The sequence below is a fragment of the Rhinopithecus bieti genome, unplaced genomic scaffold, assembly GCF_001698545.2.
Source record: "Rhinopithecus bieti isolate Rb0 unplaced genomic scaffold, ASM169854v2 scaffold_10347, whole genome shotgun sequence".
NCBI classification, from domain to species: domain Eukaryota; kingdom Metazoa; phylum Chordata; class Mammalia; order Primates; family Cercopithecidae; genus Rhinopithecus; species Rhinopithecus bieti.
In genome coordinates this window covers 4,449,764-4,474,670 of record NW_016806836.1, presented here as the reverse complement: position 1 = coordinate 4,474,670, position 24,907 = coordinate 4,449,764, and the positions used below count along the sequence as shown (strand labels likewise).

At 48.7% G+C, this 24,907-nt stretch overlaps 1 protein-coding gene across 1 annotated transcript in view; it reads left to right on the top strand.

Moving 5' to 3' along the window:
- L3MBTL1 (L3MBTL histone methyl-lysine binding protein 1) overlaps positions 1-24,571 on the top strand; it is a 34,128-nt gene extending 9,557 nt beyond the window's left edge. Inside the window, 15 exon segments of the mRNA XM_017878044.1 lie at positions 11,416-11,504; positions 12,022-12,126; positions 13,042-13,177; positions 13,554-13,645; positions 15,544-15,695; positions 16,113-16,189; positions 16,779-16,864; positions 17,056-17,166; positions 17,617-17,731; positions 18,621-18,720; positions 18,881-19,078; positions 19,192-19,241; positions 22,863-23,020; positions 23,435-23,736; positions 23,738-24,571. Of these exon segments, the coding sequence (XP_017733533.1) occupies positions 11,416-11,504; positions 12,022-12,126; positions 13,042-13,177; positions 13,554-13,645; positions 15,544-15,695; positions 16,113-16,189; positions 16,779-16,864; positions 17,056-17,166; positions 17,617-17,731; positions 18,621-18,720; positions 18,881-19,078; positions 19,192-19,241; positions 22,863-23,020; positions 23,435-23,736; positions 23,738-23,801 (1,835 nt within the window). The 3' untranslated portion in view covers positions 23,802-24,571.
- Positions 24,572-24,907: the final 336 nt, after the last annotated feature.

Below are 24,907 nucleotides of genomic sequence, written 5' to 3'. Positions count from 1 at the left end.
TTAATGTCTCTCCTCTGCCCTCAAAACCATCAACACAATGATGGTATCTGGTTTCTTTTTCTTTTTTTAAATTTTTTAAATTAAAATTTTCGGAAGGTGACAGGGTCTTGCTCTATTGGCCAGCCTGGAGTACAGTGGTGCAAACACAGCTCACTGAAGCCTTGACCTCCTGGGCTCAAGCAATCTTCCCACTTCAACCTCCTGAGTAGCTGGGACCACAGGTGCATACCGCCATGCATGGCTAATTTTTTAAATTTTTTAATAGAGATGGGGATCTTACTTTGTTGCTCAAGGTGGTCTCGATCTCCTAGGCTCAAGTGACCCTCCTGCCTAGGCTTCCCAAAGTTCTGGGATTACAGGTGTGAGGTACCACACCTGACCCTCTTTTTTTTTTTTTTTTTTTGAGACGGAGTTTTGCTCTGTTGCCCAGGCTGGAGTGCAGTTGCACAATCTCAGCTCACTCCAACCTCCGCCTCCCAGGTTCATGCCATTCTCCTGCCTCAGCCTCCCAAGTAGCTAGAATTACAGGTGCCTGCCACCACGCCCGGCTAATATTTTGTATTTTTAGTAGAGATGGGGTTTCACTGTGTTAGCCAGGAAGGTCTCGATCTCCTGACCTCATGATCCGCCCGCCTCAGCCTCCCAAAGTGCCGGGATTACAGGTGTGAGCCAACGTGCCCAGCCTGGTCTCGAACTCTTGACCTCAGGTTATCTGCCCACCTCAGCCTCCCAAGTGGTGGGATTACAGGCGTGAGCCAAGGCACCCCGCCTTTTTCTTAATTTTTATTTTGGATTTAAGAGATGGAGTTTCACTCTATTGCCCAAGCTGGTGTGTAGGGCTATTCACAGACACACTAGAGCCTTGGACTCCTGGGCTCAAGGGATCCTCCTGCCCCATCCTCCTGAGTAGCAGGGATTATAGGCATGGGCCATTGCACTTGGTTCTTGTATCTGTTTTATTTATCATTGTATCCCTGGTGCTTAGCTAGAGTCTGGTATGGAATAGGTTCTCAATCAGTGTTTGTTCAGTGGAGGAATAGATGATTTGTATGTTGGTGGTTTCTCTTGGACTATGGCTTAGTTGCCTCAGTCACTGTCTTTCCCGTCCTACAGAGAACCAGACAGATGAGGTCATTTCTTAGGACATTATCCTGCCTTGATGGATCCAGTACCAGCTGGAGGAGCCCAATCTGCACCCAGGGCTCTGAACTTTATAGTGCCTCTTCCAACTTCTGCCCATTGTAACCAAACCAGAATTTCACTATTGTGTCTCACCTATGGTATTCATATCAGAAGGCAAAGGTTTAGCTCTCTTTGGTTTATGGCCTCTTAAGACTTATGCAGAGGAAAGAAGCAGTGTGTTAACTACTGTTGGCTCAACTGCTCTATCTTGCTTAGATAAATAGATTCGTAAATCAGCATTCTTTCAGCTGGGTCCTGTTGATCAGGCGAAGTTATCTTTGGATGCGCACTACTCACTGCCTCAACTGTCAATAGTAGTGTGACATTTCCCTCAGTGCCTTTTGTTTTGTTTTGTTTTGTTTTCCAAGGAAAGAAACTATATCAGTAGACAGAAGTTTGCATCTTTGACTGAAATGTTTTCTACTCATTTTCAGAGTCTTCTGACAAAAGAATCTGGGGGGTAGGAATGGGGGTTGGGATTGCTTGAGTTTCTTGTATCTATGTTGGATCTATACTCTATTTGGCAGTTTGATGGCCAGCTGTTCAATTCATGTGACACAGACCTGACATACCTAGTGCTGACGGAGTGCTCCAATAGTTTAAGAGTTAAAAACGTGTGACTCGTGTGCCCATTCGGGCCTTCTCTCTCATAGGTCTTCTCCTTTTCGATAACCATGTTTTGTAAATGATCATTTTCTAACACACACCATTGCAAGTTTCTACAGCTTACTTAGTTGTTCATAGATATTCTGATTGTGGTAACAGTTACAGTAGTCTCCTTTTATCTGCAGGGAATATATTCCAAGAACCCCAGTGGACGCTTGAAACCATGGATGGTACTGAACCCTATAGATACTGTATTTTTTCCTATCCATACCTACAATAAAGGTATGATAAATAATACACTTTAAGGCCAGGCACGGTGGCTCATGCCTGTAATCCCAGCACTTTGAGAGGCCGAGGTGGGCAGATCATGAGGTCAGGAGTTTGAGACCAGCCTGGCCAACATGGTGAAACCCCATCTCTATTAAAAATACAGGGAAAAAAAAAAAAAAGCCAGGTTTGGTGGCTCACTCCTGTAATGTCAGCTACTCGGGAGGCTGAGGCAGGAGAATTGCTTGAACCCAGGAGGAGGAGGTTGCAGTGAGCTGAGATCGCGCCACTGCACTCCAGCCTAGGCAACAGAGCAAGACTCTGTCTTGGGGGAATAAAAGAAAAAAAAAAATACGCTTTAAGGCTAGGGATGGTGCCTGTAATCCCAGCACTTTGGGAGGCTGAGGTGGATGGATCACTTGAGCTCAGGAATTCGAGACCAGCCTGGGCAACATGGTAAAACCCTATCTCTGCAAAAAATACAAATATTAGCTGGGCATGGTGGTGAGCATCTGTGGTCCCAGCTACTCAGGAGGCTGGGGCTGGAAAATCACTTGAACCCAGGAGGCAGAGGTTGCAGTGAGCCGAGAGAGTGCACCACTGCACTCTACCCTGTGTGACAGAATGAAACCCTGACTCAAAACAAAAAAAGCTGGGCTCGGTGGCTCACTCCTCTAACCCCAGCACTTTGGGAGGCCGAGGCGGGCGGATCACCTGAGGTCGGGAGTTCAAGACCAGCCTGACCAACATGGAGAAACCCCATCTCTACTAAAAATACAAAATTAGCCGGGCATGGTGGCGCATGCCTGTAATCTCAGCTACTTGGGAGTCTGAGGCAGGAGAATCGCTTGAACCCGGGAGGCAGAGGTTGCGGTGAGTCGAGATCATGCTATTGATCTCCAGCCTAGGCAACAAGAGTGAAACTCCGTCTCAAAAAAAAAAAGAAAAGAAAAAGAGATGAGGTCTTGCTGTATTGCCAAGGCTGAAGTACAGTGGCGATTCACAATACAATCATAGCACATTGTAGCCTCAAACTCCCGGGCTCAAAGGATCCTTCTACCTGAGCCTTCTGAGTAACTGGGACTACAGGCAACCTGCTCTTGCTTTTTTTTTTTTTTTTTAAATGGTGTCTTTTAAGGAGCAGAAAATTCATTTTGGTGATGCCCAATTTGTCAATTTTTTAATGATTAGTGCTTTTTCCATACATTTTTATAAGGTACCGGTTCTTTTTTTTTTTTTGAGACGGAGTTTTGCTCTGTCGCCCAGGCTGGATTGCAGCGGCGCAATCCTGGCTCACTGCAAGCTCCGCCTGCCAGGTTTACGCCATTCTCCTGCCTCAGCCTCCCAAGTAGCTGGGACTACAGGCGCCCGCCACCTCGCCTGGCTAGTTTTTTTTTCTTTTTTTTTGTATTTTTTAGTAGAGACGGGGGTTTCACCATGTTAGCCAGGATGGTCTCGATCTCCTGACCTCGTGATCCGCCCGTCTCGGCCTCCCAAAGTGCTGGGATTACAGGCTTGAGCCACCGTGCCCAGCCAAGGTACCGGTTCTTAATAGCTTTATTGAGATATAATTCACACACCATACAATTCATCCATTTGAAGTATACAATTCAGTGGGTTTTTCTGTTTGTTTGTTCACTCACAGAGTTCTGTAACCACCACCACCACAATAAATTTTAAAACATTTCCATCACTCCCAAAAGAAGTCCCATATCTATTAGCCATCGTTCCCCCTAAACTCCCTCCAGGCCTAGGCCACCAGCAGTCTGCTTTCTGTATACCAGATTTGCCTATTTTGGACATTTCATGTAAATGGAATTACGTATTGTAGTTTTTTATGCCTGGCTCTTCACTTAGCACAATGTTTTCAAGGTTTACATGTTTTAGGCTGTATGTGCTTCTTTTATTGCTGAATAATATTCCATTGTATGGGCATACCACACTTTGTTTATTTGATGGACATATGGGTTGCTTCTACTTTTGCGCTATTATGAATAATGCCAGTATGAACATTTGTATACATGTTTTTGTGTGGACATATGGACTTATTTTTCTTGGGTATATACTTAGGGGCGGAATTGTTCAGCCATATGGTAACTCCATGTTTAGCCTTTTGAGGAACTGTCACACTGTTTTTCAAAGTGTCTGCACCATTATACATTCCCACCAGCAGTATATGAGGATTCCAGTTTATCCCCATCTTTACCAATGCTTGTTATTATCTTTTTTATTATGGTCATTCTAGAGGTTATCAAGTGGTATCTCATAGTGGTTTTGATTTGCATTTCCCTGATGGCTAATGATGTTAGCATGTTTATATATGCTTATTTGCCATTTATATATTTTCTTTGGAGAAATGTCTATTCAGATCCTTGCCCATTTTAAATTGGATGTGAAAACAGATTTTATATTGAAATACAAGGACTGCCATATGGAGTTGGTGATCAAGTTGAGAATATGAGTGTGTAATTCAGTACCAGACATGGATCAGTATGCCACTTAAAGCAACACTGACTTAACTGTGGTCCTTAATCTAAGTTTATATGCAAAATTCTGTGACTTGTTTATGTGAGTTGTCCATGACTTTCATTACATTTTCAAAAAAGGTCCATTTATACTTCCTAGAAACCAAAGGTAATTTTAATGGCTGACACCAGGTAAACAATAGACTATAACATTTTGGAGTCCAGCCTCTTCAGTTTGGTTTTCCGAGGCGCAGATCCCTATAAGGCACATGTTAAACATAAATATCAGGCTCTTGGTTAAACCTTCAGTGTCTTAAAATGAACTGATTATGAATTGGCTAACCATGCTCTATAGGAGAGAGGTAAACACACAAATATCTCTAGCAAATTGAGAGCAAAAAGACCCAGCACATAGTAGTACCCTGATGACTGCTTGTAATTAATTGGTTCTTCTTGAATCTTGGCATTCTGTTCTTCCCTTTACATTTTCTGTCTTTTCTGTAGACATTGTAGTGAAAGGTCTGACTAGAACCATTAATTTTTGAATTATCTGTACTGAAGTAACTGATAGTATGCTGAAGAAGCTTTCCGAGGGAATGAGAAGAAAGGAAAGAAGGTGGGAGGGAAGTACTGTGTTCGTTTCTAGGTTTGCACCATTGAGGAGCAGGATTGAGGCAGGAGGAGGAAGAAGAATAGAACAAAGAGAGTGGGTAAGAAAGAAATGACAAGATGGAATGGGTGGTGGGCAGCACATGAAGATCAAGGGTTGAAGAATAAGAATAGGTCATTGGATTTTGACCTTAGTATCTGAAGAGAGCAATTTCACTGATGTGTAGAGGTAGGCATGAGACTAGGTGATTAAGTAAAGGAAGTCATCAAAAGGGTGGAAAGATGTAGCTAGGAAAACCCAAGCATCCCTTGGATCCTGACAGCTGATAAGCACCCAGGCCTGTTAAACCCCCAGAGAGGAGTGGCATTCTACCTGCTTTTGCATAGTCAGTGATCCCTCCAGAGGCAACCAGTGCTGCCTAGCCAACAGCCAAACCAGTGCAAAGGCACTTGTGGACCGGTATCCTGCGACATTGTTCTCTTCTCACCTGTGCAGACAGGAGACTATAGCAGGCCTGCACTTGGACTACTCTCCTGAAGGTCTGCACTGGTCAGCAAGATCCCCTTAAAAGGATAAGATACCCTTATCCTTTTAGTATCTGTAGGACATTTAAAAATTTCTCTTATTTTCTTTTTATTTTTAACTTTTTTCAAAGATAGAAACAGGGGAGGCCAAAGTGGGCGAATCGCCTGAGGTTAGGAGTTCAAGACCAGCCTGGCCAATATGGTGAAACCCCATCTCTACATTTCTGGAAGTGGAGAGAGGAAAAATACAAAAAATTAGCTGGGCATGGTGGCGCATGCCTGTAATCCCAGCTACTCGGGAGGCTGAGGCAGGAGAACCGCTTGAACCCAGGAGGCGGAGGTTGCAGTGAGCTGAGATTGCGCCACCACACTCCAACCTGGGTGACAGAGACTCCGTCTCAAAAAAAAAAAAAAAAAGAAGATAGAAACAGGATGTCACTATGTTGCCCCCAGGCTGGTCTGGAACTCCTGGCCTTAAGCAGTCCTCCCACCTCAGCCTCCCAGAGTCTGTCTTTGTTTATTAATCAGTCTTTCCAGAAATGTACTAATTTTATTTGTCTTTAAAAATTTTTATTTCCATTTTCTTTGGGTTAATTTTACTTTGCTAACTTCATGAGACAGATTTATTTTGATTTTTAAATTTCATTAATTTTAGCCATCCTCCTTTTCTAATATGTTTATTTAAGGCTGTCATTTTCCTCTAAATATTGCTTTGGCTGCATCTCAGTTTTTGATATGTAGTTATTTCCATCATTGTTCTCTTATTTAACAAATACTAAGTGCCTCCTATGTACCAGATAGTGGGCTAGATGCTAAGAGTTCAGAGTAAGCAAAACAGTACTAGCACTTAATGAGCTCATAATCTAGTTGCAGAAATAGATATGTCAACAGATTATTATGTAACCATATAATAAGTGTTATGTTTGAGATATGTAAATACAAGGGGCTGTCACAGAATAAACTCTCCCTGCTGGAGTATAGAAAGGCTCCATGGGGTAGATGGGATGATATTTCATCCATCCATCCATTCATCCATCCATCCATTCATCCATCCATCCATCCGTATGGTCATTTAACAACCATTTGTTGTGCATCTATTTTATGTAAAGTCTTTTTTTTGAGATGGAGTCTCGCTCTGTCCACCAGGCTGGAGTGCGGTGGCGCTATCTCGGCTCACTGCAAGCTCCGCCTCCCGGGTTCCCGCCATTCTCCTGACTCAGCCTCCCGAGTAGCTGGGACTACAGGCGCCCGCCACGGCGCCCGGCTAACTTTTTTTTGTATTTTTAGTAGAGACGGGGTTTCACCGTGGTCTCGATGTCCTGACCTTGTGATCCGCCCGCCTTGGCCTCCCAAAGTTCTGGGATTACAGGCGTGAGCCACCGCGCCCGGCCTTATGTAAAGTCTTGTGCTAGGTGCTGGAACTATGGCTACGTCTTGAAGGATGTGAAAAAGATAGGATAATGGAACAAGGTGGGGGTGGGATTTTAAAGCAGAAGTATCAACCTATGCAGAGGCACAGACACACAGGGGCATGGAAATGCATGATGAAGCTGGCCTGATGAGGAGTAGCTAGTTCACTGGCACTGTGTGTGGTGTGGAAAGGTGTTTAGATTTTTGGGTTTTGGGTTGGAAATGAGAAGCCATGGAACTTAAAGCAAAGAAAATAAACAGGTTTTTTATTTGATATGTATTCTGACAGTAGAATAAGGGTGAGGCAGAGACCAGTTAAGAGGCTTTTGGACTAGGTTCAAAGCAAGGACAGTAAATGTGGAGAGATTGATATAGATCCAAGAGATACCTAGGAGTTGGAATCAGTAGAACGTAAGGATCCTGGGGAGTTAAAAAAAAAAAAAAAAGCACAAATGATCACTTCCAAGTTTCTGGCTTGCGTGACTGGATGAATGGACGGTGGTGCCATTGACTAGGGTAACGAATACCGAAAGGGCCACAGGCTTTGGCAGAGAAGTTACAAGTTTCAGTTTTAGATCAGGCTGAGCTTGCCAAAGAAAGTGCTATCCAAGAGCATCTGGTCTAAGGAAGCAGGAATAAACAAAGGAGCATTTCTGGAACTGGAGAGAGGATCAGTGCCACCGCTAGCCAATATGGTAGCTTTGTACAAGTTATTAAAAAAAAGTACTTCTCGGCCGGGCGCGATGGCTCACGCCTGTAATCCAAGCACTTTGGGAGGCCGAGGCAGGCGGATCACGAGGTCAGGAGATCGAGACCATCCTGGCTAACATGGTGAAACCCCCGTCTCTACTAAAAATACAAAAAATTACCCGGGCGTGGTGGCGGGCGCCTGTAGTCCCAGCTACACAGGAGGCTGAGGAAGGAGAATGGCGTGAACGTGGGAGGTGGAGCTTGCGGTGAGCTGAGATCGCGCCACTGCACTCCAGCCTAGGCAATAGAGTGAGATTCCATCTCAAAAAAAAAAAAAGAAAAGAAAAAAGGAAAAAAAAAAAGTACTTCTCCTGGGCAGACCAGTTAGAAAAGGGCAACCTTTCTTCACAATAGACTCAGCCACTTGGCTTGGCAGAAAGTCCCGGCTGGATTTTAGCCCTGTTCACTCCCTTGGCTGGGCACCTATATACAGTACACAGATTGTATAACTATACACAGGAGCCTTGAGACTTACTTGGATTTGGGGGTGTGCCTAAGGGCTCAGCCCATTGTTTACCAATAGAGAAAGGAGGCAGGAAACTGAATTTGGCTGGGGGCTTGGTCAGGGAAGGAATCTAGTAATTGCTGAAGGATTTGGTGGTCAGGCCTCTTTCCAGTGGATTACATTGAATCTCTGTCCTCACCTGTGAAAGGGGTTACTATGAGCCCTCTCTATCATCTCAGGGCATTATGGGGACTCAAGGAGACCATGTATATGAAGTGTTTCAGGCATCTCTGTACCCCCAACGTCTAGTACCAGACATGGCACACAGGTTTAACCGCTAAATAGTAAAAGGAATGGCTAAGGTCAAGTAAAGAGGTGCATGATGGTAAACTGAAGAATGTATGCTTGGTAAGTGTTGTGAGTGAATATGAAGGTAGTACAGACCCAGGGAGGGACATCTTCAGGGGACCAGTGGTAAGAGATAATGGCAGATAGAGGGTGTTGGTCAGAGGTGTCTGCTGTGGCATGGGGGTCTCCGAGCTTGGCCTCTGGAGTATGGGTAAAGGGAAGCAAACTGAGAATTGAAGCACCAAAGAACAGCAGAGGTGCCTGAGACAGGAAATCTGGCAGGTAGTCAACCCCTTTACTGAGGTTACGGTTTGGGAAGAGTGAGGCAAAAAGAAGAAAGTCATCCAGGGAGGAAGAAATGGCTGTTGGGAAGGGTTCTGTCATAGTAGAAGAAATTTGGGAAAAGTAAAGACTTTTGTCTTTTTTTTTTTTTTTTTGTCAAGTGAAGTCTTGTCTTATGCATGGTGATGTGGAATCCCAGTGGCAAGAAACAGCAGGATGATGGCATCCTGAAGTCTACTCTCTCTTCTCTTTTCCCTACTCAGTAAGAATGGATGAAGACTGAGTGGAGAACTGGAGGGATTCTTGAGGGAACATAGTAGGTGATATGTTCTAAGGGACAATCCAGGTTTTACTCAGGACAAAGGATAGCCAGAAGAGATGAGCTGTAGATTGGTGTCCACCTAGGTCCCTGAGAGTTTGATAGCTCACTTGATCCACTGATGAACAAAATATCTGCTGTGGCCCAACTGGATCAGGCAGTTGAGATCTCAAGATTTGGTACAGTGACTGAGGAATTTAGGCAACTGCAAGACAGGTGCTTCTAGGCCAAGTGCGGTGGCTCATGCCTGTAATCCCAGCACTTTGGGAGGCCAAGGCAGGTGGATCACCTGAGGTCAGGAGTTCGAGACCAGCCTGTCCAACATGGTGAAACCCAGTCTCTACTAAAGATTTTAAAAATAGCTACACATAGTGGCGGGCATCTGTAATCCCTACTTGGAGGCTGAGGTAGGAGAATTGCTTGAACCTGGGAGGCAGAAGCTGCAGTGAGCTGAGATTGCACCACTGCACTCCAGCCTGGGCGACAGAGTAAGACTGTGTCTCAAAACAAAACAAACAAAAAACAAAAACAGGTGCCTCTAGCCACTTAGGTCCCAACTAAAGCAAAAAGGGAAAAAAAACATCTTCCTGAGAGACAGACCACTCCAAGCCTGAATTATCCAGGGCAGTAGCCAAGAGAAGCAGAGAAAAGCAAAGCTACAATCCAGTCCTACAGACTTAGTGAAGACCCAGGAAGCACTGGTAACAGAAGTACAGCGTTCTGTGTTTCATAAGGATCATATATACATAGATCTGACTTAATCATCATAGTGATCCTCTATGGTGGATATCTGCATTTCACAGATGACAAAATAGAAGTGTAGAAGTTTCTAGAAGAAGCTGGAGCCATTTACCTAAGGGGTATGAGTGGATTCTTGTGAGTTGTTACCTCTTTAGTTGTCTGTAGCCTTCAGCTGGAGACGGTTCATGCTGATCTGGTCAACCTACATGTAACTGGCTATTCTAGCCTTCAAAGGGTGTTTGTCCTCTGTTAGAGGCTAGGACTCCACCTCAGGTTAGATTGAAGGTGCTGCAGGGGAATTCATCTCCCTCCCCAGGACCCTGAGACTTCTCCAAGACCTGGGCGTAGGCCCTGACCATAGTGTATGTGTGTGAGTATATGTGTGTGCACACAGGCTGTGTGTCTGGGAGGGCTGTGAAATTCAGTGTATCCACTCTGGGGGCACCCACCAAGCACACATATGCACATTTGTGTAAGTCTCCGTAAGTGTTCAGGGGAAGAAGAATCAAAAAAGTGGGGTTTTTTTGTTTTGTCTTTTTTTTTTTTTGAGACAGGGGCTCCCTCTGTCACCCAGACTGGAGTGCAGCCGCATGTTCTCAGCTCACTGCAGCCTCCACCTCCCGGGTTCAAGCCATTCTGCCTCAACCTCCAAAGCAGTTGGGACTACAGGTGTATGCCACCACGCCTGGATAATTTTTGGTTTTTTGTTTGTTTTTTGAGACGGAGCCTCGCCCTATCGCCCAGGCAGGAGTGCAGTGGTGCGATCTCGGCTCACTGAAATTTCTGCCTCCCAGGTTCAAGCAGTTCTCCTGCTTCAGCCTCCCGAGTAGGTGGGATTACAGGCATGTACCACCACGCCCAACTAATTTTTGTATTTTTAGTGGAGACGGGGTTTCACCATGTTGTCCAGGCTGGTCTCAAACTCCTGACCTCAAAGTGATTCACCTGCATCAGCCTCCCAAAGTGCTGGGATTACAGCCATGAACCACCATGCCCAACCATGTTTCTTATTTCTCCCAACTCTTCCACTTCTTCCTATTTTCATGTTTTCCCTCTCATTTCTTTTTTTCCTCTCCTTTCCTTGTGAGTTTAGATGGCATTATGACTAAGTTCTCTGGCACACGACTTGTCACTCAGCTTTGTCATGTCAGAGGACAGGGTCCCTCTGTGGCTGAGACTTTGAAACTTCAGTCAGTTGCTGAATGATCCAGAGTAGTTCTGCTGACAGTGGCCTGAGGGGGTAGGGGGGAAGTGACAGGCAGAATTTGGTGTAGCCTCACTTGAGACCGAGCCTTCCCCCAGCCCCCTGTGTCTGGCACCATCATGGTGGGTTGGACCAGAGGGTACATGTGAATACAGACAAAGGTTTGTTTTGGGGATGAAGGTAGAGCTTGGTCACGGGAAGCTGAAGAAAGTCATACATCAGGAGCAGCCCAGGAGTTAGCCTGTCTGTCCCCTTTCCACAGCAACAGGTGAGAAGAAGGAAGGCTGGTCGTGGGAATCCTACCTAGAGGAGCAGAAGGCCATTACTGCCCCAGTCAGCCTCTTCCAGGACGTGAGTTGGACAATTTCCCCCTAGGAAGAGCTTGTCTTCCCAGTCCAGGGACACACCACCAAACTTAGGCCTTCTGGCGTTTTCTGTGTCAGGCATGCCTCAGTGGACTGACAGAATGGAAAGGCAGAGACTGTTTAGGGGCCCAGAGTGGAAAAGGGCCCGCCATAAGGGGCTGGCAGGGTGGGAAGAAATAGAGAGGTGGAAGCTAGGCTCACCCATCACGGGGCCTGCAGACTTTTGAATTCTGGTGACTTCTACTCAATTCAGCATTGATCTTTCCATGACTTTGGTGAGAGGGAGCCCTTGGTGAGTCCAGCCCTGACTCACCCACATTTTTCAAGGGACCTGGGAGATATTCTCTCTCTCTCTAGATCCCTGAAGTAACGATCCCCAAATAAGTTGCCCCTTTGGAAATACCAGGCGGGTGGGGCCTAAAGGCAGCTCCTTCACCCCAAGCCCACTAGGCAAGGATAAGGCTGGATGGAAGCTGGGTCCTCTCCACTCTGTGCGTTGACAGTCCCAGGCAGTCACTCACAACAAGAATGGCTTCAAACTGGGCATGAAGTTGGAAGGCATTGACCCTCAACACCCGTCCATGTACTTCATCCTCACTGTGGCTGAGGTGAGCTGGGGCTTGGTACAACCTTTCTGATGATGTCTCTCAGTGTAGATTGATGGATCTTGCTGGGGACATAGAAGGAGACACCTCCCTCGCCTCAGAGCACACACAATCTAGTAGGGGATTAAGTTGGAATACATAGAAAGCTTAAAAGAAAAAAAACCACATGGAGTGTCATGGGACAGTCCTATTACTGGATGAATGTATACTGTCCACTCTGGGGGAGCTTGAGGAGATCCCGAGGGCCAGGGATGTTGGCGTGAGTCAAACAAAGTCCTTGTCCTCTAGGAGCTCACAGTTGTCTGGGGAATCAGCCAAATAAACGTGTCAGTGACATGCCATGGGGGTGGCAACAGACTTGAGCTGGGAGGCACAGCTGGGTCAGATCTGTCTGAGGAGCAGGAAAAGCATAGAGGAAGGGCCTCCTTTGCAGAGTCTTGAGAGATAAGTTGTGAATAAGGAGGGAGCTCCAGGCAGAAGGAGCAAAGTGGGCAAAAGCCCTGGAGCATGGAACAGACTGCTACCTTCAAGGAATTGCTATTAGCTCAGCAAGACTGGAAGCAGAGTGTGAGTGGGGAGCAGTGAGAGAAGGTAACAGAGGGAACAGTCATCAGGAGCCCTCAGCAGTCCTGAGCCTTGGTGGCTGCCCTCAGAATTCTGTCCAGGGCTCAAAAGGGCAGGAGACTCTCATGGGTCCACCTCCCTTGTATCCAGAACTCAGGGCTCGTGAGTACATGAATTGTCCTCACTGCAGAATAGTACAGGATGGGGTACACCTGGGAGGAAAGAAAGGTGGGGTTGGGGAACCTGCTAGCATTAGAGCTTCTGAGACCACCAGACTGGGCCAGGAGAGGTGAGGGAGATGAGGAGTGGGGCATCTCCTGACATTGGAGTCCCTGATTCCCCTCATGGGGCCAGGTATGTGGCTATCGCCTACGCCTGCACTTTGATGGGTATTCTGAGTGCCATGACTTCTGGGTCAATGCCAACTCCCCTGACATTCACCCTGCTGGCTGGTTTGAGAAGACGGGGCACAAGCTGCAGCCTCCCAAAGGTAAGGCCTAGCTGGGTTGGTCACAGTGAGGCAGTGAGTCCTCAGACCTTTTGCTTCTTCCCCTTGGGTCCCCTGGCTTCCAACTCTTTTGTTTTCTGACCCTGTACGCTGTTCCAAAGTCAGCCTCTCTTCATCGCGTCCTGATGACTCTGCCCTGGGGCCAAGTTGACCAGAAGCCCTAGGACTTCCGCTTTGCGCTTGCTGTTTGAGTGTCCACTCATGTCCTGCTTCAGTAGTAGGGGATCCCTGGGCAAGTTCTTGAGGGCTGGGGGAGGGTGGTCCTCAGGCATGCCTGATTCTGCTGCTTCACTCTGGGGTGCCCTGCCGTGGCCCAGACTCTGCACGGCGCTCTGTTCATCCCCCTCGAGGGGCCTAGGTTACAAGGAGGAGGAGTTCAGCTGGAGCCAGTACCTGCGCAGCACAAGAGCTCAGGCTGCCCCCAAGCACCTGTTTGTGAGCCAGAGCCACGTGAGTGCCCCTGAGTGAGAGTGGATGTCACCCCGAAGTCCCAGAGTCACTGCAGCTGGCCCAGGGTATCTGACTCATCAGAAGGAAGTTAATCTACTGGTTCTCTCAGCTTTGTTATGATCTCTCATATCAGATGGGGAGGGGCACAGCTGGGCAGGGTCCAGGGCCAGAGATGGGAAGCTGGTTACAGGTTTTTCCCGACTTCCCTCCTTCGCTACTGCAGATATCCTGTCCTCACATCCCCTTGGAGCCCCTGACCCACTACCCTAGTCTGAGCACTGAGATATCATTGCTCATGTATTCTTGCTTTGGTTTGCTCTGCAGTTCTTTGGTGTAAGGTCAATGCCTCTATTCTGGGAGCTTCTTTTTTCTTCCTTTTGCCCAACATTGAGATTCCTCCATTTATTTCTAACAATTCATCCCTTGTCCTTTCCTCTGTTCAAGGCAGCTGGCAGCTTATCCAGCAGTTAAAGTATCTCACATAATCCCAACCAAAAGGCCTAGGATATATAGGGAGCCCCCATTAAAAATATTATACTGGGTTGGGCGCGGTGGCTCATGCCCGTAATCCCAGCACTTTGGGAGACCGAGGCGGGTGGATCACCTGAGGTCAGGAGTTCAACACCAGCCTGGCCAACATGGTGAAACCCCGTCTCTACTAAAAATAGAAAAAATGAGCTGGGCGTGGTGTTGGGCATCTGTAATCCCAGCTACTCAGGAGACTGAGGCAGGAGAATCGCTTGAACCTGGGAGGTGGAAGTTGCAGTGAGCCAAGATCGCGCCATTGCTCTCTGGTCTCAGCAACAAGTACGAAACTCCATCTCAAAAAAGAAAAGTGTGTGTGTGTATATATATATATATATAAATCATATTGGCTGGGTGCGGTGGCTCACACCTGTAATTCCAGTACTTTGGGAGGCTGAGGCGGGAGGATCACTTGAGCCCAGGAGTTTGAGACCAGCGCAGGCAACATGGTGAGACCCTATCTATATAAAAAATGTCATTAAATTAGCTGGGCATGGTGGCATGTGCCTGTAGTCCTAGCTACTACAGTAGCTAGCTGAGGTGGGAGGATTGTTTGAGCCCAGGAATTCGAGGCTACAGCAAGCTGTGATTGTACCACTGCACCCCAGCCTGGGCGACAGAGTGAGACCCTGTGTCTAAAAAAAAAACAACCATATTGAATGTCTAGAGTCCCCATGGGCCCGGGACTCCACCATGCTCTTCAGGCAGAGACAGTTACTCCCCCACCCCAGTCCAGCCCCAGAGTTCATACTTGCAAGTTCCCAGGTGACAGGTGGGGTCCCATCTGCTATTGTGACAACAAATGCCGACTTCTAATCCAAACTGTTTAAATAGTGGCCCCACTATTGACTAGCATTGTGTTCTGGGCCAAGTGATTTAACTTCTTAAATGGGAATAGGGTTGTTGTAAAGGTCCAGGGAGGTGATGTCTTTTGAAGCTTACATGGCAGGTACTCAGTTTGTACTGGTTCCCCGCCTGCTTCTGTGCCATAGATGTCCACTGTTTCTTCCCAGTCACCCCACTATTGCCACAACTGCCTCAGGACAAGCTGGGAGGGATTGTCTGGGTAGGGAAGATTTATACTTGATTTGCCAGGTTCTTTGGGCGAACGCATAGCCTCTTTCCAGGCACTTACCTTCTGGCACAAGCCAGACCTCTGAGTGCACTTTGGAGACCAGAGGTTCCTGAGCGCCTCAGGGCTCAGGTTATAATTCTGCCCTGGAGGGCCTTCTTTCCCAGCTTATTTCCCCTTCCTTTCTCACTGCCCACACCCCAGGCTTTCCTAGAGAACCTATTCCTTTGTTTGCCAATGGGCTTGGGGCTGGTGCTAGCCAGCTTGGCCCTGGCCATGGCAGCCCCTCTTTTTCCCCTAGAGTCCCCCACCCCTGGGCTTCCAGGTGGGCATGAAGCTGGAGGCTGTTGACCGCATGAACCCCTCCCTTGTCTGCGTGGCCAGTGTGACCGATGTGGTGGACAGCCGCTTCCTGGTGCACTTCGACAACTGGGATGATACTTATGACTACTGGTAGTGGGAGGGCCCAGACGTGGTCTCAGGGGGCGAGGGGATGGCAGGGGGCAACTGCTTTCATATCTCAGGTACCATGTAGCCCCACTCAGTCCAATTCTGACATTCAGATCTTCCTTGGGTTGGAAGATAATTGAATTGAGTTTTATCGTAAGAAATATAGCTCAATATTAAATGTTTCATCTAAAAATACCATGGTTAAGATGAGCAAACCCCTATGATTCATGATTTTCCCTTAGATATCATGGTGATGGTAGAGTTTGTAATTCCTGTTGCAATTTTCTAACTTTGTCATTGCCATCTGTCTCCCTCTCACTAAGAAGTAGATGAGGGTGGGCCCTGAGCCATGCTATCAGAGGGTGGCAGGCTCAGGGCCTCAAGTTGCTCTTGGGACAGTGACATGTTCTTGGATTTCAGGTGTGATCCCAGCAGCCCCTACATCCACCCAGTGGGCTGGTGCCAGAAGCAAGGAAAGCCCCTCACCCCTCCACAAGGTGACCCTGCAGCCTGAGCAAGTCCCTTTCCCTAAGCCTGGCTCCACTTCCCTCTCCACTGACCGCCTACCAGTAGTGCCTCGGTAGCTGGCTCTCTAGGGTCAGGGTGAGAGAACAGACATGTCCTGAAGCCTCAGCTTCTTGGCCTGGGAGTTGAGAACCCTTTGATTTTAGGAGACTCCTGTCAAACCCTGACTCCATTGGGGTTTAGGGGAAGAAAGTTACATGACCATCTCAGCAAGGAAACAGGGAATCAGAAGTAAAGAAAATGAGTCCTTCCTCCTGGAAGCATTGCATTGGCCCAAATACAACAGAGATTCAAATGGGTCTGGGGTGGGAGCAACAGGCCAAGAGTGACAGGAGTCAGGGTTCCCAGACAGCCCTGTAAACTATTAGGGTGGTGCTGTGTTTGGTTCTACTAGCACCCATCTGCCTGAGGAGCCCAGTGCAAGGAGCTGGCTGTGGTGATGGTGGGGGAGATTCTAATCCAAGGGCCTCTGTCCCTTCCATGTTCGTAGTCCTGCTTGGGGGCAGAGGGCTTCCCCAGTACACCTGGGTGGCTAGACATTGCTCTCATCCTCTCCTCCAGACTACCCAGACCCTGATAACTTCTGTTGGGAGAAATATCTGGAAGAAACTGGGGCCTCTGCTGTCCCTGCTTGGGCCTTCAAGGTGGTGAGTCAGTGCTCCCTGCCCCCAGAGCTGAGCTCAGAAAGACATGGAGCACTCAACTAGCCAGGCTGGGGCACTAGTTTTCTCCTTTGGGCAAGCCCCAGTTTCCCCAGGCACAGCATTTGGGCTCCCTCTGTGGGGCCTCAGCTCTGCTGAGCTGGGCCTTGGCCTGAAGGAAGCTGTCCCCTCTGCAGCGACCCCCTCACAGCTTCCTGGTCAACATGAAGCTGGAGGCTGTGGACCGCAGGAACCCAGCCCTGATTCGCGTGGCCAGCGTGGAGGATGTGGAGGACCATCGGATAAAGGTGGCTCTGGGACCCTAGGGCTGGGAAGTGGACAGGCCAGTTGGGCAGGAATTCTATAGACTGCTTAGAGGTCAAGGGCATCATGGCGTGAGAGAGATGAAGCCAAAGATCTTGAATCTCATTCTTGCCTCATCTGTGACTTATTTTTGTGGGCTTGGACAAGTCATTTTCCCTCTCTAAGCCTTACATCATCTGTAAAATGGGCCTAAATTATTTTAGGGTGGACAAATCCTCGTCCCACCCAAGGACTGCCATTGGGAGATGCCAGTAACTTGATGAGTGATGCCCTTGGAAAATGTGGTGGCCAAGACTGATCATTCCAGGGTTGGCCCCTTGGTTCTTCCAATCCAGGATCTAGCTTCTGACGGGTCCCAGGGTTGGGGAGAGGACCTCCTGGCTGAGCTGGGCTCCATGAGAAACGCCTGACTTCCAAGAGCATTTCCTCCCCAGATCCACTTTGATGGCTGGAGTCATGGCTATGATTTCTGGATCGACGCTGACCACCCAGACATCCACCCTGCCGGCTGGTGCTCCAAGACAGGACATCCCCTGCAACCTCCTCTCCGTGTGTACCCCTAGGGCACTCTGATCTTTTCCTTTCCCCCCAAGTTCTGACAGTCCTGTAGTTTGCCTACAGAGCTCTGACAACCCATGCCCAAATATGACACAGAGGGCTCTGATGCCTACCATGAGTTTCGGAATCCCCCATCCACCCCACCCCATATGCTACACTAAGCAGTGCTTCTGGCTACCCCAGTTGTCGGGGTTTGGGGTGTTGAGGTGCAAAAGGGCGAGCTCACTTGGTAGCATATGCTTCAGAGGTGGTCAGGCACTAAGGGATTTCTCTTAGCATCTAGCAGAGCCACACTGAGCATGCACTGTGTTTGCTAAGGACATGCTGGCTTCCTAAAGTAAATTCTCATTGTCTGTGTGGCAGGGATTAGAGTTCAGGTCACTGGGCTGCTCAGCCCCATTTTCACCCTTAGGATTCCCCTTCCTTATTTCCCTGCTGCAACTGTGTTTGTCTCACATGGGGTGTTGATCCTTTTTGAATGTTCTCCAAGCATGGGCAGAGCCTTAAAAAAGTTACCAAAGTCTTGGGGATGAAAACAAGAAAAAAAACAGAGGGTAACATGAATCTGCCCGATGTGGCTTCTAAGGTATGGCTTCACCCAACCAGCTCTGAGTGGCTCTTCTCCCCCAGAGTTCTCTCAGAGACTGAGGGTGTGGTCTACAGGTTTCAGCAAAGTATTAACATATGAGAGCTAAGCCCTCCTTACTCAGAGAGGGGCAGATATCCGGTAACAGAGAATGGTGTCACAACCGACACAGGGCCCTCATCCCTGGGGAGTGGGTTTCTAGTGCTGATCTCCCCAGTGGAAACTGCTCCTTCCCTGCCCACCACTCCCCACCCCTAGGACTCCATGAGGACCCCCTCCTTTCTGCTCTTCTAGGACCCAGAGAGCCCAGCTCTGCCTCCCCTGGGGGCTGTCCCCCTCTCAGCTATAGGAGCCTGCCCCACACTAGGACATCCAAATACAGCTTTCACCACCGGTGAGTGAAGGTTCCTGCCGAGAGACTCTCAGGGTTGTTTTGCACCTACTGCATGCAGCCGACTGGGGTCCATTAAGACACTCTCCAGATGGGACCAGGGCTGGAGAGGGCTCAGCAGGGACCAGTGGATTCGACCCAACTTAAGCCTCTTCTTCCCCAGGAAGTGCCCCACTCCTGGTTGCGACGGCTCTGGCCATGTCACAGGCAAGTTCACAGCTCACCATTGCCTCTCAGGCTGCCCGCTGGCTGAGAGGAACCAGAGCCGGCTGAAAGCAGAGCTGTCTGACTCAGAGGCCTCAGCTCGCAAGAAGAACCTCTCAGGCTTCTCCCCAAGGAAGAAGCCTCGCCATCATGGCCGGTATGGAGGCCAGGGAGTCAGGGCCCGGGCTTCCTGGGGGTGTGGGGCCTCGTAGCCTCTCGAACTGGGCCAGACAGTGATTCCCTGCCATGGACTGGTCCTTCTTTCTCCAGAATTGGACGCCCTCCGAAGTATCGAAAGATTCCGCAGGAGGATTTCCAGAGTAAGTCTGGGTTATCTGCTCGTGTGTCCTCCACTTCAGAGTGTTCACAGTGAGTGCACTGTCATTGGTGGGATGAGACAGATTTCCCAGAGTGGGAGAAGCTAGAAGGAGGGCTGTGCCTCTTCGTTTGAGATACTAAGAGCACAGAGCAGTGGCAAAAGCAGTGGAGGGGCCTTGAGTAACCTTGGGTTCCAGTCTCATGTCCCCCATGGCCTTGCTGTGAGTCTGTGGGGAGGGTGCAGAGCCTCTTGGGGCCTTTGGTTCTCACCGTGAAGCAGGATGATGCCCCTGCTCTTCTCTGATTCTATGCTTCCTGGGAAGGAGGCCATAGCTGTCACTTTCTACCTGCGTGACTTTATTAAGCAAGTCCTTTAACATCTTTGAGCTTCAGTTTCCTCACTTGAATAACTGAATAAAACCTGCCTTTCCGTTGTCAATACCTGAAATAACAGTGGTTACTACCACTGCTTCCTGAGCATCTACTATGGGCCAGGCAGTATGCCAGGTGCTTTACACATACTGTGTCTAACTCTCACACGAGTTCTCTTAACATGTATATTGTTCTTCTGCGAGAGGAGGAATGTGAGTCTCGAGGATGAAGTCACTTGCCCAAGGTCATTCACCTTGTAAGGGGCAGAGTTGGCATTCCAACTTGGATCTGACCTGACTCCTCCTGCTGTGTGCTGCTGGTATAAGAGACATAAAGCACCTAACCCAAATGTCAGTTCACTTCTACTCCCCTTGCATTAGTGTGCTTGCTGCCATAACAAAATACCATTGACTGGGTGGCTTAAACAATAGAAATTTATTTTTCACAGTTCTGGAGGCCACAAGTCCAAGATCAAGGTGTTGGCAGGCTTGATTTCTTGGCTTGCAGACGGCCGCCTTCTTGCTGTGCTCTCACGTGGTCTTTCTTCTGTGCACAAGCATTCCTGGTGTCTCGTGATGTGTCCAAGTGTCTCTTCTTGTAAGGATACCAACTGAATTGGATTAGGGCCCATCCTAATGACCTCATTTTAACTTAATCACTCTTTAAAGGCCCTTTCTCCAAATGCAGTCCCATTCTGAGGCACTGGGGATTAGGGCTTCAGCATATGAATTTTGCGGGGACACATTTCAGCCCATAACATACTTCAAGGGGAGGAGCATAGTGACTGAGCCCTCCCCTGGGTGGTGAATTCGTCTTACGTCTTCAGCCACTGGTACAGGGCCTGATGCACAGCAGGGATGCCTCAGTTGAATGGAATGCATGTCGTTTTAAGGCTAAAAGAGACCTTGAGAATCACTTGGTTTAATGCACCTTTGGCAAGACCCAAGCTGTCCCAGTTCTTCAAGAACAGTCTCTGTAACCTGGGCAGTAAGTAACAGTGATAAAAAGCATAGCCCTGAAGTCAGACTACCTTTTACAGGCTGAGAGATCTTGGGTGAGTGACACTGCCTCCCTGAGCCTCACCTTCCTCATCTGTAAAATGCTGATAATAATCGAACCCATCGTATGATGTGGTGAGAGGCTTAACTGAGATGCTCCATGTGAGGTGCTTAGCACAGCTCCCTGCCAGTATTATTATTCTGAGTCTCTTGCTCACTCCCTCTTGCTGTCATCTCATACTGTTTCCTCTTTTCGGGAACAGAGGCAATTTCTTCAGTCTCCCACCTGAGGTCTTGGCCAACACCTAGACCCTCAGAGTAAGGACTCCTAAGGATCAAACTGCAGTGGGCATTTCTTGTACCCACCTGTGGTACCCACAGTCCGGTCCACTGCAGGACCAAGTTCTGACCACCAGAGGGCACTTGCCTACTGTGTTCATCCCGGAATTAGGCTGTAGAATTTTTGGGAAGCTACATCTTTCCAAGACTGAGACTATGTCCTGGAGCTGGCAAAGAAGGGCTCACCCAGAGCCTTGAGGCACTTTAAGGATAGAGCAGGGGCCATTTCCCAGATCTCACTTCTGCAGGGCACCCCTGCTTTTCTAGCTCTCCTCTCACCCAGAGGAGCCACTGGTCATCCATAGGCTCTGGGGTTTGCTGTGAACACTTCCATAGGAAGGGCTGCCTGGAGAGGACAGGGCTTGGCTGGGCTTAGTCTTTAGGCCTGGAAGTGTCAGCTACTGAAGGAACCGAGGAGCCATGTCTGAGGAGACATGTCTGACCTGCAGCTGGATGGTCTACAGTTAGATAAAACACTAACTGCTGGTGAGCACTCCTGGCCTGTGCTCTTCCCTGTGCTCTGGGGAAGCAAGATAAGGAGAAAAGCTCCCTACAAACTTGGTGTTGTCTCCCAAACCCTACCCCAGGGTATGAAGGGGACCAGATACAGGGTTTCAAAGAGGGAGTACCTGGGTGGACCAGAGGCCAAACCTGTGGCCAGGTAGATAAGGTGCTAGTGGTGGTAGCTGTCATAAGAGATGCTGGGTGTGCCCCAGACGGGCCATGAGAGGAGCTGACTGAGCAGGGAGATGGGGCTGTCTGGGGTATGGGCAGGTATTAGGGTTTTGCTGATGAACAGAGAGAGCAGCAGGAAGGCAGTGGCACAGAAGTGTGGTTGGTAGGGCCGGGGATGGAATCCCCGAGGCTTTGTGGGTAAATGGGGGTGGAAGAGCCAGGCTTAAAGGCAGACACTCAAGGAGAGAGGGCAGGACAATCTATGACCAACAGGGAGGGTCTTTGACAAGAGGGCACTTGGAGGTGCTGCACTAATGAGCATCTGGAATTAGCACCAGGAGAATAAAGAGCCAATGCTCCTGGACCATGGACAGAGGCTGGGAAAACCCCTTGGGAAAGCGGCCACATTGCACAAGGCCAGCCAAGGCTGGTAGCAGTGAGTGGGGCCCGGTTTGTCAAAGCAACCAGAGGGGATGAAGTCCAAGTTGGCAAGTGCCAGGCCCCACCAAGGAGGAGGCCAAGCTGAGCAGCATCAGTCATCAGCTCAGTACAGCTGCTTGAGGTAGGAGGTTGGGGCCACTGATCCCAAAGGCAGACCAGGAAGCAAAGCCACAGGCAACATGGAGCTGAGGAGTGGGTCAGGGATCACCCTCCAGTGCTGGCGTAGGCAGTAGTGCAGACCGGGCTGGTGGAGGAGGGGGAGGAACTGGAGCTTGAGGCAATGGTAGTGGCCAGAGGGGTGGTCTTCAGCCTCCTCAGGGGGACTGTGATTCTGAAGCAGAATCACCTTGGCTCTGAGAAAGTTGGTCGTAGCCCAAAAGGACCGATGAGAAGAAGAGTAAACAGTAGACTTCTGACGTCAAGGCTGAGCTTGTTTGGATGTTAAGGACCCTTTTGATGCATGGCATCTAGAAAATTATGTCTTTAGAGATGCTACAGCAGCTCTAAGAGAGTATCCTTGCAGGGCCCAGGGTGGTGCAGCCTCAGAGAGATGGGGTGAGAGTCATTCCAAATAGCTGACCTGAGAGTCTTTGAGAGAGCCACTTTACCAGCAGGAGTGAATACTGCGTGAGGAGTCAGGAGATATGGCTCACCCTCTTAACTGTACAGGCTGTCAGAAGGGGCCTGGGGTCCTGTCTACTCTGCCAGCCAGTCTCCTGAGTGGTGTGGGTATGCATGGGCTTCGGGAACAGTTTAGCCCTCAGCGTCGGCCTGCCGTCCTCTGCCTCTGCTTTCCAGCACTCACGCCCGATGTCGTGCACCAGTCCCTCTTCATGTCAGCCCTGTCGGCCCACCCGGACCGCTCACTCTCAGTGTGCTGGGAGCAGCACTGCAAGCTCCTGCCAGGAGTAGCAGGCATCTCAGCCTCGACAGTTGCCAAGTGGACCATCGATGAGGTGAGGAGTGAGGGCCCTTCTTTATCCTTCTCTTCCCCTCCTCCTCCCTCTCACCATACCCTGGTGGAAAGGCCCAGGTCAGGTAGAACCTGGTACCACTCCTGGCACTACCTTGTGCTCATCTGTCAGCTGCCCAGTGAGACACTTCCTAATAGGCCCATCGTGGCAGAGAGGGCAGGGGCTGTGCTGCTGTTTCAGCCAGAAATCCAACAGGAGAGACAGACTTCAGTCCCGGGCCTCAGAAGCAAGGGGCCCAACTTGGCACATCTGCCAGCATAGAAACCCTAAGATCCTTTTAGGCTGGGGAGAAAAAGCAGCATTGGCACAGCTCAGAAGCACCTCGGCCGTGGAGGCCAGCCCTCCTACATGCCCAAGCTCTGTCCCCTGGTCAACATGTCATCTTTGGTTTCCAAGGTCTTCGGCTTTGTTCAGACCCTGACAGGTTGTGAGGACCAAGCACGCCTCTTCAAAGACGAGGTAAGGTGCAAGTGCAGAGTGGGAGACAGAGCCGGGGTCACTGTGGCCTTAAGACAGCAGGAAGCAGGTGCCCTCCTTGGCGCTGCCTCAGCTAGGGAGGGACCCGTGTTGCCCTACCGGGCAAGAATAGTCCGAGTGACCCATGTCTCTGGGAAGAATCTAGTCTGGACTGTGGCCCAGCTTGGGGACCCTGTGTGCTCAGACCATCTTCAGGAAGGAAGAGGCGTCCTGGAGACAGGCACTCCTCTGCTCTCTACCCACTCATTTGCTTGCCAAACTTAGCTTTGCAAGTGGTAGTCAGTAAATTAAAGTGTACTTTCTTTAACCTTTAATCCAATATAGCTGATAATTAAAGTGTATTTTGAATGACACAGATATTGTGATTTACTGCAAGGATCCTCACACACACTTCAAATCAAGAGCCAAGGAGTAGTGAGTTGTAGATAAAAAAAGAATGTCAGCTTTGGAGACATTCTGGGTTTAAATCCCAGTTCTGTCAATTTGAGCTGTTTACTGTCTCTGAGCCTGCATCTTCTTGTCTGTAAAATGGAGATAAAGTGGGTATAATGAGGTCTACCTTGCAGAGCCATTGTGAGCATTGGAAATGATGAATGAATCATGCTAGAATGTCTAGTATAATTACAGTCATGCATTGCTTAACGATGGGGATACATTCTTAGAAATGTGTCACTAGACAATTTTGTCATTGTGTAAACATTATAGAATGTACTTACACAAACCTAGATGTTATATGTATTTTTATTTATATGTATATTTTTACATGAAAAAACAAATGTCCCAGCATTATTACTGAATATCAGTCATTTCCCCTACTTGATCTGCAATGCCAATATCAAGGGCCATATCAGGTTTCTGTATATGTTCCATTATAATCTTATGGGACCATGGTTTTAAATGTGGAATCATTGACGGAAATGTCTTTATGTAGCATATGGCTGTGTATCACTAGTATATACATAGCAATATTATGGAGGAACATGTAGATCCAATCACTTTACCTATACAAAATGACTGATATGGTGGGAACACAACAAACACCAGTTTTGACTTTTAGTACATAGTTGCCCTTAAGTAAAGAACTTTGTCGGCCGGGTGCAGTGGCTGATGCCTGTAATCCCAACACTTTGGGAGGCCAAGTTGGGCAGATCACCTGAGGTCAGGAGTTCAAGACCAGCCTGGCTAACGTGGTGAAACCCTGTCTCTACTAAAAATACAAAATTAACTGGGTGTGGTGGCATGCACCGGTAGTCCCAGCTACTCGGGAGACTGAACCTGGGAGGCGGAGGTTGCGGTGAGCCGACATTGTACCACTGCACTTCAGCGTGGGCAACAGAACAAAACTCTGTCTCAAAAAACAAAAAAAGAAAGTAGTTGGCTCTTCTTGCCCTG